At 37.2% G+C, this 15,417-nt stretch overlaps 2 protein-coding genes across 4 annotated transcripts; both read left to right on the top strand.

The window, feature by feature from the left end:
* The first annotated feature begins 12 nt into the window (after positions 1 to 12).
* Positions 13 to 4,782, top strand: zbtb8os (zinc finger and BTB domain containing 8 opposite strand). Its single transcript, XM_085142896.1, has 7 exons — positions 13 to 471; positions 1,650 to 1,674; positions 1,761 to 1,882; positions 2,004 to 2,086; positions 3,718 to 3,770; positions 4,158 to 4,194; positions 4,314 to 4,782. The coding sequence occupies exons 1-7, from the start codon at positions 390 to 392 to the stop codon at positions 4,398 to 4,400; spliced, it is 489 nt and encodes a 162-aa protein (XP_084999022.1). The 5' UTR covers positions 13 to 389; the 3' UTR covers positions 4,401 to 4,782.
* Positions 4,783 to 8,344: 3,562 nt separating this feature from the next.
* Positions 8,345 to 13,544, top strand: LOC146496595 (KH domain-containing, RNA-binding, signal transduction-associated protein 1-like). 3 transcript variants are annotated; one of them, XR_014871109.1, is made up of 11 exons: positions 8,345 to 8,698; positions 9,154 to 9,281; positions 9,463 to 9,579; positions 9,666 to 9,812; positions 9,928 to 10,052; positions 10,323 to 10,590; positions 10,678 to 10,754; positions 10,860 to 10,924; positions 11,051 to 11,227; positions 13,085 to 13,148; positions 13,230 to 13,544. XR_014871109.1 is itself a non-coding variant. In XM_085142889.1 (9 exons), the coding sequence occupies exons 1-9, from the start codon at positions 8,533 to 8,535 to the stop codon at positions 11,158 to 11,160; spliced, it is 1,203 nt and encodes a 400-aa protein (XP_084999015.1). In that variant the 5' UTR covers positions 8,345 to 8,532; the 3' UTR covers positions 11,161 to 12,067. The 3 variants fall into 3 exon arrangements, 1 of the variants encoding a protein (XP_084999015.1); XR_014871110.1 differs by having other exon boundaries at positions 13,227 to 13,544; XM_085142889.1 differs by lacking the exons at positions 13,085 to 13,148; positions 13,230 to 13,544 and having other exon boundaries at positions 11,051 to 12,067.
* Positions 13,545 to 15,417: the final 1,873 nt, after the last annotated feature.

Genomic DNA, 15,417 nt, shown 5'->3' with positions numbered 1-15,417 from the left:
AAAAAATGTAACTTCCGGTATTTGCAAACGATAACGATACTACTAATAATAGGTAGTATTTACGCCGTTTTGAATAAGTTGGCCATTTTTCATCAGCTGAATGCCCTGTTTTGCAAGGAGGAGCTCTATAAGATATACATAAGCGTCTATACTCTATAAACTCTATAGAGGTTCCTATTGCTAGTAATTTTTTACAATTTATTATTTATTATTTATTTCTGTTAATATATCCATTGTGTAACAATGAAAAAAGAGAGCGAAGAAAAAATAAGTGTTCTTCATCTTTCACGGAAGCAGTACGGTGAGTCAAGCCTGCCCGGAAATTCAAGAAGAACACACGGACATGGTCTAGATAAACGTCTGCCTTTTTCAACAAGCTTCAATCTACAATGGACGATCGTGTGTTAGACTTGACAGAGGCACAAGAAGCTGTCAAATCCAAATACCCGCCGATCAACAAGAAATATGAATGTAAGTGCGAAGTTATGATACTTAAAGTCGGAGCACCAACCACGATGCTGGTTTCAATGGAAGTCTAAATTTCCGAGTTGTCAATATTTTAAGCTGGACCGCCCCCTCATGTCACCACCAACAATCACCCCGACTATAACTGGGCTCTGTTCATAAACGTGTGGGAGCGGTGCTTTTGAACGAAAAAAACAAACAAACAAACTGTGACGTATTGTTCTCAAGGCGAAAAACAAATCCTGATTTTTCTTCCCGATCGTACTTTGAGTTCCAGTTGAAAATTCCACGTGGGAAATGAAAACTCCGACTTCAAATGCCAATAGTTCCTTTACCATTACTTGATTTATCAAAACACGGTCGCAGAAAGTCTAGTTTCTAAAGTCTAGTTTAATTTTGATTTCAGTGAGCTAAAAGGATTGTTCGTGTTAAATTTTGTCTCAAAATTCAAATTCAAAAAAGATCTTTAACATGTCCAGTTTTTTTTTTTTTTTTTTTACATTTGTGTGAAAGAGATTCTATTTTTCACGAGACTATACAGTCCTGTGAAAAATGTAGTACAACCTTACTCTTTCAGGTAAGCAGGAGACAGGTGCTGTTAATCAAATGCACCTGATTAACTGATCACCAACAAGTGTGGCCACTTATAAACAAAAAAGCAGGTTTGCCAACTTCCTATTTATGTCTCCTGTACTGTGTGACAGGTTTCTATTTATTTTTTTGTTGTTGTTGTTGTGCACAATAGTGAGCCACCCAGTTCTTCTATGTCAGTGTTGTATGGATGTTGCCAGTCTACTTTAAACGTGCAATTATGCGTTCTTCATGTCATGTCAAGAAAACTAATCTTGAGGCTACAAACCCATCAAGTTTTACACCAATCTCTTGTTTTTCTTTTGTTGTCTCTTTTTTACAACTGTTGTTGTTATACTATTTTAACATGTTCAAAATAAAGGTACATACAAATACAAACCTGCGGTGTACCTCAAGGCTCCATCATGGGTCTAATTCTGTAGTTTTAAAGAGCTACCGTAAAAAAAAAAAAAAGTTAATTAAGTAGTTCTTCAAAATAAATGCTCAAATAAGTACCTAGAGACATTTCAGGATTGCTGCCACTGGCAAGACTTTCTTAGGACTTTAATTGAGTCAACTCATGATATCGCCTCATTTTATTTTAATTGTTTCAGACCTGGATCACACAGCAGATGTTCAGTGAGTACCTTTTTGGTATAGTAAAACCATGTTCCTCTGTTTTTTCTTGGACTTTAACAAAAAACCCTTCTTTTTTCTTTTCCAAGAATTCACTCTTGGGGAGACTCTTTGGAGGAAGCCTTTGAGCAGTGTGCCATGGGCATGTTCGGCTACATGACGGACACAGAGACGGTGGAACCGATAGATACAGTTGAAGTGGAATCGGAGGGTGAGAATCTGTCACCAAGATTTCAACCGACTCCAGTTGTACCTGCTTTCTACCTGTCTCAGTCTGGCTGTTTGCAGAGCAGATCAGCTAAAGTCTGTGTGTATGTTTTTGTTCCTAAAAGGTGAAGACATGGAGTCGCTTCTCTTCCACTTCCTAGATGATTGGTTATACAAGTTTAGTGCAGATCTTTTCTTTATTCCCAGGGTGAGTATCTTGGTCACTTGTGTATTACTTAACATGTACTTTAAAGTTCGTTACATTGATTGCATATCTGTTTTTGTTTGCAATAGCATTTGAGTCCTGAGCCTTTATAAAATAGATCAGTTTTGATATAAATTATGACTTAAATGGGTAAGTATAAAATCTTTCCTTGACACGGAAAAATAATATAGACTCCATAGATTTCTATGAAAGCAGGACAGAAAGCAACATGTATTGTTATCTTAACCATCTCCAAATTCTATGTCAAGCCACATTTTTATAGGCCCAATGAAACAGATCCATAAGTATTTTGACCCTGTTTTTGTCATTTTGCCTCTATACACTCCCCGAAGCAATTTTAGTTTTAATTCAAGGGTTTAACAGAAATATAGCATCACTATTCAAGAATTATATACACAGTCGCTTATTTTCAGATTCTCCAAAGTAATTGGACAATTGATTTCCAAGCTGTTTCGTGGCCTGTTTAGGCCTTTTTCCTGATTACTTCAAGACAAAATGACTACAATGGTCTGGATTTGATTATATGAGTTTATTTTTATAGCTTTTTACTGGAGCTCTCAATGTGAGGTCCAAAGAGTGGTCGACGCATGTGAAGGAAGCCATCTTAGTCTGGAAAATAAAATAAAATAAACCTAAAAAGGAAATGGAAAAAAACTTTAAGTGGTCAAATCAACAATGTGGTGCATTCTGTAAAATAATGAATGAATCATCTGGCCAGCTCAGCAACATCAAAAGCCTTGAAAGACGACTAAAGTTGATGATTGAAGAAATCTTTCCTGGATTAAGAAAAACCACTTCACAACACATAGAGAATTCAAGGACACTGTCGAGGAGGTAGGCGTGCCGTTGTCAAGGTCTGCAATCAAAAGACAACTTCATGAATGGAAACAGAGGATTTACAGCAAGGTGGAAACCACTGGTTACACTCAGCAACAAGGACATCAGATTAGAACATAAAAGAAAACAAAGAGCCTGCCCACAAAAGTAAGGAGACAGACTGAGGCCTGGAGTTGCCCACCCCTGCTCTAGTTAGTACTTTTGGTGTGGCTGCTGATAGAAACGGCTGGATGAATTCTTAGTGTGCAGGGCCGTACACCTTGCTCAGACTCAGTCAGATTCTGCGTTTCACAGTGCAAATTGAGAGTTTCTTAAGGAAATAGAAATGGGATATTCTTCAATGGCCACATCAGTAACCAGCTGAGCATGCTTTTCAGTTACTGAATATAAAATTGAAGGCAGAGAGACCCACAAACAAGCAGCAATTTAATTTAATTTTAGTTTATCCAATTACATTTGAGCCTCTGACAATGGAAGACTGTGGATAAAAATGTCTGTAATTCCTAATGTTGTACTTCGGTTAAACTCCTTAATATTAAAGCTGAAAGTCTGCACTTAAATCAGATCATGATTGTTTAGTTTTAAATGTGGTGGTGAACTTACCCAAAGCAACTGGTAATATTATCTTTTTTTTTTCTTCTTTTTTTTTTTATATAATCACCATCTCTAAATATTATAGGCTGCAAGTAATTTTGCTACTGTTCCTTATTTACGTTACAGTTATGAAGTTGCTACATTTAGGATGTGCTAACAATTGTGTCATATCTGTTCATCAGGAGGTCAAAGTTTTACATATTGACAGAATGCGTTTCAAGATTCGCTCCATTGGGTAAGTTTGGGGTCCTCCTCAATAACACTGAAGTTATCTTGATATTTATTTTAAAAAAGTATTACGTACAATTCAAACCCGAGCTAATGTGGAACAACTTTGTAATTTGTTTTTAAGGCAAAGGTCAAACTTGATCTCATTATTTCTCAGATTATCATGAAAAGGACATGCAAAAAAGTTTCAAGTCCGTCATCCGTTCATACAGTCTGTTTGTAATTTTAAAATGTTCCATATTTTTCCAGTATACAAAAAGATCACTGGGTTTAAACGGGTTGGGTTTGGGGGAGAAAATAGTTTATCACAGATAGAAAATTCAGTTTTACTGTCTCTCTGTATTTTTCTCTTTAATTTACTTTTTTTGCTTTATTTTTCTTTGGTTTATGAAAGGTGGGGCGAAGAATTTTCTCTGGAAAAGCACCCACAGGTAAGCCTGACAAAGAAGTAAAATGACACTCATTAGAAGAAATACATAAAACGAATAACTAACTGTACAAAACTACAACGCAACTACAGTAACTTATATGTCATTTGTTGTCCTTCTAGGGAACTGAGGTGAAAGCCATCACATATTCAGCAATGCAAATCCACGATAAAGAAAAACCAGAAATATTTGCCATCATTGATATCTGATACAACTGTGAGAAGAAGCTCACACTCACTGGTTCAGTAAAAGTGGGAAGTCTACATGACCAGTTTAAGTGGCCTTTTAATTCAACGCACTGATTTTTGACTAGTACTGTCTTTTTTGGGGCATGTACGATCAACTCTTTATTTAAATTTAAAAAAGAATTTTAAAATTAGCCTTACATTTAAATGAGACTTGTGGGGATATCAATTATTTGGAGGGAATACACTGAATTTGAACTGTGCACCTGAAGTCACAATTACCAAATTTAAGCTCAAATTTTCATTTTAGGAGATTATTACTCTTATGTGTGATGGTTTTGAAGGTGTGTTGATGCATTATATCTCATTGTAAATAAATAAGCAAATGTTTACCTTTGACATAGAATTGAGTCACCTGTTTTTCAACTTAAAATCTCAGTTTTAAGTATTTTATAGAGGTGTTGCGATTAAATAGGACAGAAGTGCAAAAAGGTCATCATTTATCACCAATATTTGGGCAAAGAATATCAAATTGGAAAAAATATGCACAACTTACTGAGTTCAACACAGCAAAATATTCCAAATGTACAGTGTCTACTTTTTGAACTGTTTAAACCTGTTCATAGATATATGAGCTGCATTAAATGTACATGAGTGTACATCATAACACATTTACGGATTTTGAGCTATTCATTATGCAAACTCAACTCCATTTTTACACACCAATTTAAAATGACTGGTATTTGAAAATGCATTAGATTTGTAGAGCTCGTCTTATCACATTAAACTTCCTCTATTAAACAACATCTACTAATCCCAGCTGGACGTTTTTAGCTGAGAGGCTGTCAGAAGAATTAAATAGGACCTGAGCAGAATGATCAAAGCAAAGGCTGCGCAGTGAAACATCAAATGTAAGATGAGCGTATTCTACAAAACACTTCCCTGCATTAGACTTCAGGATATTCATGCCTGGGCTTGTGTCTTATATCCAGAGAGTAATTGAACAAAGCTTTTCTAAGAAACGTCCAAAGCTTGTTTTCAATAGATATCTCAGACAAAGCGGTATAATACCAGGAAGCTGCCTGTATGAATAACTGAAAGTACAGGCAGCAGTATGTATAAGAGAACTGTTTTGGTTATTAACTAAATACACATACCAGGCAAAACAGAATAGAGTGTTAAAACGGGATGTTGTATATCCTGTAGTGCTTCAGATAACTGAGAAAGAACATTATCTGCATTGATATTATAGCTTCTTCTTGCTGCAGTGCCCACCGAGCACCTCCGGAAATTCAACCTGAACTGACTCATTCATGTGTGATGTGTGAGCTGATAGTTGAGAGCTTAAATCATTACAAATTATGTTACAGAAAAATAAGAAAGGATTAGAACCGGACCAGATTATCCAATTACCATACTGGGTACAGGCTCAGGGATCGATATTTGAGAGCTAACTATCTGATATCACTGTGTTTCCAAAAAACAACAACAAAAAACAAGAGGAGAATATACAAAGCTCTGTAACAGAAAGATAAGCTGAAATAACTAGAGGTCAAAGTTACACGGGAATTGGAATTAAATGCAACTGGAGCAGATAGAAAAATGGGAGGAATCATTTCAAGCAGGATATAAATGAACAAATATCCAACATGGAAGGAGTTTAGAATGGGAAATCAAAATGTTTTAATTTGATTTTTTTTCTTGTGAAAAATAGTCTTTAACTATACAAATGAGGAAAGACAATAATTTATATGTAGATTTATATATAAAGATGTTTTAAGAGCTGTTTGCAACCGAGAAATAGAATTGAGAGGTGTTTGGGGTACGTATATGTTTATTTGCACATCGTTTATATTTGGTGATGTATTATGTGGAAGAATAAATGGAGGTTTAAAAAAGAGAAGAAAAAGAAAAACAACGCAGTGAAAGGAACATTAATAAAGCGTTTTAAATAATTATTTGTAAATTGTGTAAAATCATTCCTATGACAGATAAATTTACAAATATTCAAGTTCATCAACTCAAGTAAGTAAATAAACAGATATTTTTACTTATTTCATTTTATTTTTCGCAGTGTCACACTGCAATTAATTTAACTTGCATTAAAGACTTGTTGGAAATAACATGAAATAGTTTCAGATATATGGTTTGGCGTTTATATGCAGAGATGTTTTCAGGAAGTACAAGCTCGTTCATTTGAGAATTGTGGGAAATTGTTTGAGCATTTTTTGTAAACGGAGCTGGCCTTAAAACCCGTGTGGTCTGTTTTGATGATGTTCTGGACTGATGCACTGGACAGTTTGTATGTATTGAATTTCAAAACTTTGTTGTGACATTTTACAATAACTTGTATCATAATCCAGACTATTGTAGATGTGGGTAAATGGTGTGTAGTGGTGTTTGTTGTATGCTTGTGAGAACTGTCCGAACTAATTTATTTTCAAGTTTCTTTATTTTTGTTATCTGAATACTAATTTTAAAACTCAGATTAAAGAACCCAAAGATCATTTGTGTCTTGTGCTGGTTGATTTCGTCAGACTACAATGTCCTGCTTCGTGAAGGACATTTAAAGCTCTTCTTTGGTTGTTGGATGCTTTTCTTTTGTTCTGTTCTCTGATAAGTCAAAGGAGCTTCCAAAGAAAAGCGTCTGGACTTCTTTAAGTTTCTTGAAGATGTTTCACCTCTCATCCGAGAAGCTTCTTCAGTTCTGAAGTGAAGAAGCTTCTCGGAAGCTCCTTTGACTACGATGACCTGGATGACTGAGAACCTTCACAGACATGTTCTCTGATAAGATCATCAGTAAAACATGCCACCACTGTGCAGGTCTCATGTAATTTGGCATGCCTCAGCCCTTTTCTCCATGTTTCCCTTCCTTGAGAATGGCTTCTTATGGCCACTCTACCACTGAGACCAGGCTTTGAGGCTTCTGTGAACTAAAATGCATCTCTCAAGTCCTGTGTCAGGTCTATGCTGGATTCCCCCCGCTGTTTCTTAAGGACATTGCTTTCATATACCATTCATCTGCTGTAGATGGCTGTTTAGCCTTAAATACTACCCTTTTTTTAAAGATAAGATAAGATAACCTTTATTAGTCCCACACGTGGGAAATTTGTTTTGTCATAGCAGGAAGTGGACAGTGCAAAAGTTATGAAGCAAAAATTAGAACACAATAAGAATAAATACAGTACACAACTGTACAGAATAGAATAAAATAAAATACTATATACAGTAGAATAAAATAGAATATAATATACAATAAGATAAAAATAGAATACAGATGCTTTATACAACTGAGTAAAAATACAACGATGCCAGAAAAGATTATTGCACATTAGTGTTATTGCACGTTTGTGGATGTGTGTGTTTGATCAGTTAAAGTCTTTGTTGTGGAGTCTGACAGCAGTGGGGAGGAAAGACCTGCGAAATCTTTCCGTCCCACACCGTGGGTGCCGCAGTCTCCCACTGAAGGAGCTGCTCAGTGCTGTCAGAGTCTCCTGCATGGGGTGGGAGATGTTGTCCAACAGGGATGACAGCTTAGCTGCCATTCTCCTGTCACTCACCACCTCCACTGGGTCCAGAGGGCATCCTAGAACAGAGCTGGCCTTGTCCTCGATTTTCCTCAAAGTTTTTTCAGAGCACACTCCACACCGTGCTGAGAAGTATCAAGTTTGCGATAATAGCTCCTTGTTTTATCCCTGTCAACCGTGGTTTCTTTGGAATTTTCCATAAAATCAAGTAAAGAAATAGGCACAAATTTTGTGTTTTAGGCTCTATTAAGAAAGAACCTAAAGATAAAATTTCAATGAATGGCTCATAAGTTTGGGTAAAGTACCTTAAAAGAAATCCCCTCAAATAAATGAAAAAACAGACAATAAAACAAGGTTTGCTCTGACTTTGGCACAGTGCTGTAACAGCAGGTAATCAGGGCTCTGGAGCTTATTGCAGTGACGTCACTGTCGCCTTCCGGGTTCCCTCCTCCCCCTCGCTGAAATGCAGCTGCGCCATCCCTCCTTTGTCTGCTGAGGAAGAGTGCAACGACTTGCAGCGGAGAAGACGCCGGTGGGCCCTTTACTAACTACACCGTTTTCCTTGTTGTTGCATTTTTGTTTTAAAGGGGAGAAGCTTAACGAACTGAGCTGAGCTTCTTTCGCGCGTTATGAGCCAAGCGAATGCTAATAAGAGCAACATAGAGCCCGCCGTAGAGTCAAGCCCAGCAGAGAATAAGATCAAAATGGAAGACACTAAGTACCTCCCGGAGCTCCTGGCGGAAAAGGACAGCCTGGATTCATCGTTCACGCATGCAATGAAACTCATATCTGCAGGTAATGTCGCTATTTGCTTTAACGTAAAGGCTAACCCGGGCTAGTTAGCTCGAGTCGGGGCCTGTTTTTTTTTTTTTTTTTTTTGTCCCTTAGCCGAGTCGAGAGGCCTGAACAATGGCGCATTAAGCACGTGGTTGATAGCGATGTGGGTCAGGTCGTTGTCCAGTGTGTATTTGAAGCTGTGTAATTAAATCACTTGCTCTCAACGGTTCTGATGGGATTTTAATCGTGTTTAGTCATCAGCTAACACCGACACTTAACGACGAACAGCTGCGATTTCGAGGCGACTATTTGCTAACTACAACCCAAATGCATGCAAAGCTTTAGCTGCCGTTTCATCTTCGGATGACGCAGGGAATCGTAACCCATATCATCTGAAAAAATTGCTTTAGTCTATTATTTGAAATGCATTTGTTCATGAATGTCAGCTTTTTAATCGTGTTTAATTCCTGCAGAGATTGAGAGGATCCAGAAAGGTGAAACCAAGAAAGAGCCTGAGAAGGAAACCTACCTGGACCTGTTTGCAACCAAGAATCTGAAGCTCAAGGAGCGTGTCCTCATTCCCACCAAGCAGTACCCTAGGGTATGTCTTTTCCCATTTACATTGCCCTAACCACCTAGACGATTCAATCAGCTGATCTAACAGATTATTAATTGTACTGATTTCTCACACTGTACTTAATTAGGTTTTTTTTTTTTTTCTCCCCCTTTTGGGGAAGAGGGGTGTCTCTGAGGTGCTCACGTGAATTATGAATTTGTTGCAGGTCAACTTTGTGGGAAAGCTTTTGGGACCTCAGGGTAGCACGATCAAGAGACTGCAAGAGGACACCGGAGCAAAGATTTCAGTTCTGGGTAAAGGTTCCATGAGGGACAAGAACAAGGTTTGTCTAACGGTTTCCTTTGCTTCTGTCTTATTGCCCTGCATCACTCCTCTGGCTATAGAGTTTTGTGCACTCATTGTTTTTAGGAGGAAGAATTTAGAAAGGGGGGTGAAGCTAAATATGCTCACCTCGCCATGGAGCTGCATGTGTTCATCGAGGTGACGGCACCCATACCAGAAGCGTACCTGCGCATGGCTCATGCTATGGAGGAGGTGAAGAAGTTCCTTATCCCGGTACGTGTGCGGAGAGACCTCTTGATGCAAGAATCAAGCTTTCTAACAAAGATCCACTGATTCCTCACTGCTCTGCGGTAATGGTATGCATGTTTGTCTGTTGCCACATGAACAGGAACCTGGTGAGCACGACCCATACATGGATCCACTGTTCCTGAATGGATCCCAGGATGGTTCGAGGGGGCGAGGTGGTCCTCTAGGAAGGGGCAGAGGTGGACCACCTGGTGCTGGAGGACCAAGGTATGCGCCGGAATCTGCGACAGTGTACTACAATACATGTTGTGTCTGGTAACACACTTACCTGAAAAGAACGGGTTGAATATGTGCTTGCTGCAGATGTGCAACTAGAGTCCTGATAGATTCACACAAACTTAAAATTACAAATGTTTCTCAGTAAACTAAAATGTGTCTTAGTTTTCAGTTGAAAGCTGCAGGAACACTAACATGGAGTCCGTTTTTTGCATCTGGTTTGGCTAAGTAGGTTAATGGTTCTGATTTAACATTCCCCAGGGGCCGAGGAATGCCACGTGGGGCTCCTCGAGGAGCGATGCGCGGTGGGGCTCCGCGCGGAGCACCGGGGCGAGGTGGTGCACCGAGAGGTGCTCCGTCTGGTCGGGGTGGACCTCCTTCTGCTCCTACTAGAGGAGGCTCTGCTCCTCGCTCCAGACCGCCTGCAGCAGGGGCTCCCAGGATGCTCCCCTCGGCAGCCTTGTCTCACCAGCAACACCAGGTTCCACCTTCAGCAACAGGGTCAAAGCCTGATGCTTATGAAGATTATGTAAGTCCTGAATCCTATTTGACAGCATTTTTGGTATGAATGGGAATGGCGCAGATTCATGATGTTGCCTCTTTTCTTTCTGTCTAGCCTGCATATGATGACTCTTATGCAGAGCCGGCATATGAGGGATATGATAATTATTATAGCCAGCCTTCTGCACCTGTGTAAGTCAAGTTTAATTTATGTAACATGTCTCTTTTAATGTGTGTTTTTGTTGTTGTGTTGTTTTGTTTTAAATAAAGTATTTAATTTAATTGATGTGCCCTCAGGGATACAGAGTATTATGATTATGGACACGGTGAAGCCCAGGATCCATCATATGAGGCCGGTTATGGTAAGTCTTTAAATCACACGTATCTTTATTTTTGCTTTATTGCTTTCAGACTTTTAACTGATATTTGCATCTTCTTTTTTTTTTTTGTTGTTGTTGTTTCCCCTGCTTTCCTGTGACTTCTTGTAGCTCAAGATGATTGGGACAACTCGTGGTCCGGTGCCGGGGCTGGAGGCAAGGCCCCTCCATCTAGGCAGGCGAAGGGATCGTACAGAGAGCATCCTTACCCAAGATACTGAACAACTACTGGTAGAGAGTTGCAGTGGCAACTGTCTCCGATTGTAACTCACGCTTGACTTTACAAAAGTAATTTCCCTCTCGTTTCCTTTGTTAATGGTTTTATTTAAAACATTATTTTCTCTTTTTATTTTTTTTAAACCTAGGACATTTTGTTGGATGTATCCTAGTGCCAGAGGAGCAACATTTTTCTCCCTATTGTTTATGTTTCAGTTGCGTAGTTAAGGTCTTAGTGACATAAACAGAACTAACAAAATGACTTTTTTAGTTTCGTTTTTTTGTTAGATATTTGATGGTAAATATTTTTGTTCCTGCACAAACTGTGATTGTGGCGATTAAAATCTTCTCACATAGGCTGCATTTGTTTTGTAAAAAAAAAAAAGTCCTTCATGACTGGACAGAAATTATTCATAATGACTCTATTTGTAAATTTCTAATAACTTAAACGGATTTAGTTGCAAACTCAAATAGAACCATTTTGATTAAAACGGTCTTATTTGTTTATATTGCATTACAAATCTAGTTATGTGACTTTACTCCCAAAGAGCAAATAAACAAAAAATAACTGTAGAAATCCATTTGACAAAGAATAAAGGCCTTTATTTTCTGCCACCCTTTTACAATTGGTATTTTATGAAAAGTCGCTCTATTACTTGCAAAATCATCGCTGATCGACTAATTCTTGTAAAGCTTGAAGGATTAATAACTTACTGTGTACGTAAGACTACAGCCAACTCGGTCTTTTTGTATATAACCTTAGGAAAACTGTGTATGCTTAAGTCGTGCCGTCTCCAAAATGCTTAATGCTTGTGTACCTTTTGACTAAATAGGTAACTAAACACATCCCCAAAAAACAATGTCTTTCTGCAGTGCGTGTTTCAATAAAGTTTCTAGTTTCTTTTTAATCAACCTAAACATGGTATTTTTGCCTTTGTTGTACCAAAGGATTATCTCCAGTTTGTGAAAATGGTCCTCAGTGGTTTTCAACAATGCTGAATAAGCTGTATGTATACACGTCAACTTTGATTTTTAAAATTCAAAAGCAGTGTTTGGTTTTTTGTTTTGGGTTTTGTTTTTTCTACAAGAAGTCTATCCTCTTCGCCTGTCTTCAAAATTTTATCTAAATGCCACTTGTAATGACACCTTAACAAAAAAAAAAAGGGGGGGGGGGGACTGAAATTAAATAAAGCTCATCGTTCCTTGAGGTAATGTGCTGCCAAATACATGTTTGACTTGAAAGTGATATTAGTGCTTGAACATGTATTGTCATTTAACCTTTAGTTAGTGCATCTCTTCAAGCTCTCAAGAGAGCCGTGCATCTTCAGCCGCTTGAAATAACCGAATTTCAACAGTATTTCAAATCAAGCTTGCAGGGATCTTACTTGACTTTGATGCAAAGTCATGCTGGCTGGTTTTTATAAAAGAAAAAAATCGCAGAGGGAGAGGATTCTAAAAGCCTAAAGATCGCCACAAGAAGGTAAAACTAACCCCAACACTCATTTTAGAATTTTTTTTTTTTTCTGTGCAAAACATCCAAGTAATGCAAGTCATCCAAAACATCCAAAACATGTTTTTAATTACAAAATTATGCTATTAGTAGTTCATTCCAGGCCAAATAAGCCGCACAAAACAATATGGTGTTGATGCAACTCTTGCTCAAATTTAAAAAGAAACAAAACGAGAATTGCCCATTCATTTCACCTAATACTTATTACCATCTTGATAATTCTATAGATTGTAGATTAAATGAAAATTACTAGTAGCACTCTCAAAGCCGTAAAACTCATTACTGGAGACGAAAGGAGAAAAAAAAATGCTTGAGTTGCATGATACTTTTAATATAAAATTAGTTTGCATGTTTTTACCTGCTGTGTTTGAGTGTTGGCACTTGTGAGTTCCAGATCTCATTTAGTTTTCTCCTCTTAGGTTGTCTGAGAACTGCGTAGGTGCAGTTGATATATTGAACTCCGGCGTTGGCAGACCTTTTAAGGTCAGTTGAATGGAAATTGACACATAAGTGTTGGCTTTGTTGTGTTACGTCTGATTAAGGTCTCCTGTCTGTCGTTAGCAGGTCCATTGACGTTCCTGGAAAGAGCAGAGGCCTTGCAGTGTCTCTGAGACTGAGTCGTCTCTCAGGGACTGAGAGAGAGCTTAACTTTTGTGTAAGATTGCTTTAGCATTGATGAGTCTACGGGCATTAAATGAATGCTCGTTCTTGAATCTGTACAGATTTTACTCTTTTTAACTGCATTTTTATTTAACAATAAAAGAACAAAAAATTACAGATTTCTATTGATGGTGCCTTATTATTTATGTTAATGAGCTGACATGATGTTTGTCATTATCTCATGAAGTAAATCAATAAAACTATATTTTTAAAGTGAAAGCCATTCATTTTTGTCCCTTTTTAATTATGAGAATTTAATCTTTGGATATTGGACACTTTTCTAAACATGTATGTGCAAGACTGAGATTTTTCTTGCAAGATCTAATTTAACATACATCTACACATGAGCTGTAATGAGGTTTTTGTTTGGCAGGGTGCCCAGTAAATATGGAAAAGTAGTCTGTTAATTTAGATTTTTGGCTTTTAGACTAATGATCCCTTTAAGTGTCCTCTTTGCATCAAGACCAAAGGCTGCTTTTACAGTCTATTTAACACTAATTCCTCCCACTCAGTAATCTTAACATCAGTCAGGCTCCATTGTTTTTTCCTTAGCTTTTCTACATGAAACAAACATTGTTATGCTGGTTTTACGTGATCTAAGCTACAGGAATAGAATATGTGGAGTTTTAAAACCTGAGCTTAAAATATATATTCAGTTTTATTTACCAATGAGGCAATATTGAAATGTTTCATTAGGGTTTTACAGCTATAACCAAGTAGGTTTGAGTACTATATTGCAGCATCTGCTCTGTAGAATGACTGAACTACTGCAAAATGTAAAAAGGATTGGATGGGCTAGGGTATTTTTTTTTGTATAAAACAGTTGGTAACTGGCAGTATTATTCACAAATGTAAAACAGTCAAGCCAAGCTATAAAATTATACAGAGATGCATTACAGTTCTTGCAGACTGATCTGTACAAAGGTTACTTTTATTATCCTGTGCAGAAACAGGGAAGTTAAAGATATGGCTCGCAGGCTAGAAATGGCCAACTAAGTGGTCCAGTCTAGCCCGCTGAATGGCTTAGCATAGCATAGAGTACATTTCAGGTGTTTTCCCGTACTTTGCATCAGCAACCTTTGCGCTACTGAAGAAGGAACCGCACACAGTGAGTGTGAGTTTTACGGCAACGCTGGGTTTCTTTTCTTTTATAGAAAGGTTATTAACATAATTAGAGGGCTCTTTAAAATTAAGAAAAGTACACTAAACCATAAATGGTACAAGTACGTCAATAAAAGTAAAATTAACATTTTATATTTTTTTGCAATGGACTGTGATGTAAATTATTAGTCAAGAAAAACATACAAAGAAGAGAAACTGTTCACTGGAAATTATTCATCTTGTGGCCAGCTACTAAGAAATTTCAAAACTGTAAAATGTTAATAAATAATTGAATAAATAAAAAACATACAGCAAATTGTGTAAATATACAGTGATAAACCACACTGTATCTCATACAACACCTTGATTACGGGTCAGAACCAGAGCACCAAAGACTCCAATCCGGCCAACTGAATGACACAGAGAAATGTGAAAACTGTAACATCAAGGCATAAAATCTGATGTATTTTCATTGGTTTTACAGCCTTCTTACAGAGTCATTGTCTACAGCATGGCATCCTACACCAAAGTAAATAAGTAGTTTTGTACTACATCAAAACACGAAAAACTTGCCATTTCTTAATTGTGTAATATACAAATTCACTTAAAAAAAATGTTTTTAAGGTAGGTGACAGTAGAAAATAGGAAATATTCTGCGCCTTAACATGTTTTATGATTAAAGGTTAGAGTATTAATTACAGTAATAATTTTATTTTTTATACAATTTATCTAAAGTTGTTATACTCTATATACATATCTATATTATAGTTTGTGTGTACTATATATATTGTATAAGAACTGTATTATTTATTAATTCATTTTATAATTTATATATATATATATACACGTAGGGAAATGTTAGATAATGTTTACATAGTTAATACGTAAAAATTATATAGAGAAACCTGTGATCGTATACTACCAAGTATAAGGAAACATTAGAGAGGCTTTTCAAAAGGTGCAAAACAGCTAGGAAATGTTCAGTGGAAAA

This window comes from Neolamprologus multifasciatus, chromosome 19, assembly GCF_963576455.1.
Source record: "Neolamprologus multifasciatus chromosome 19, fNeoMul1.2, whole genome shotgun sequence".
Lineage (NCBI taxonomy): Eukaryota > Metazoa > Chordata > Actinopteri > Cichliformes > Cichlidae > Neolamprologus > Neolamprologus multifasciatus.
This window is presented reverse-complemented; position numbering and strand designations above follow the sequence as displayed.

What these genes read in the sequence shown, in the direction of transcription:
- zbtb8os (XM_085142896.1), top strand. Translation starts at nt 390, where the DNA reads ATGGACGATCGTGTGTTAGACTTGACAGAGGCACAAGAAGCTGTCAAA. An exon ending in GATCACACAGCAGATGTTCA is followed by an intron (nt 1,675 to 1,760) that starts GTGAGTACCTTT and finishes TTCTTTTCCAAG; the next exon opens with AATTCACTCTTGGGGAGACT. An exon ending in CTCTGGAAAAGCACCCACAG is followed by an intron (nt 4,195 to 4,313) that starts GTAAGCCTGACA and finishes TTGTCCTTCTAG; the next exon opens with GGAACTGAGGTGAAAGCCAT.
- LOC146496595 (XM_085142889.1), top strand. Translation starts at nt 8,533, where the DNA reads ATGAGCCAAGCGAATGCTAATAAGAGCAACATAGAGCCCGCCGTAGAG. An exon ending in CCTGGTGCTGGAGGACCAAG is followed by an intron (nt 10,053 to 10,322) that starts GTATGCGCCGGA and finishes AACATTCCCCAG; the next exon opens with GGGCCGAGGAATGCCACGTG. An exon ending in ATCATATGAGGCCGGTTATG is followed by an intron (nt 10,925 to 11,050) that starts GTAAGTCTTTAA and finishes GACTTCTTGTAG; the next exon opens with CTCAAGATGATTGGGACAAC.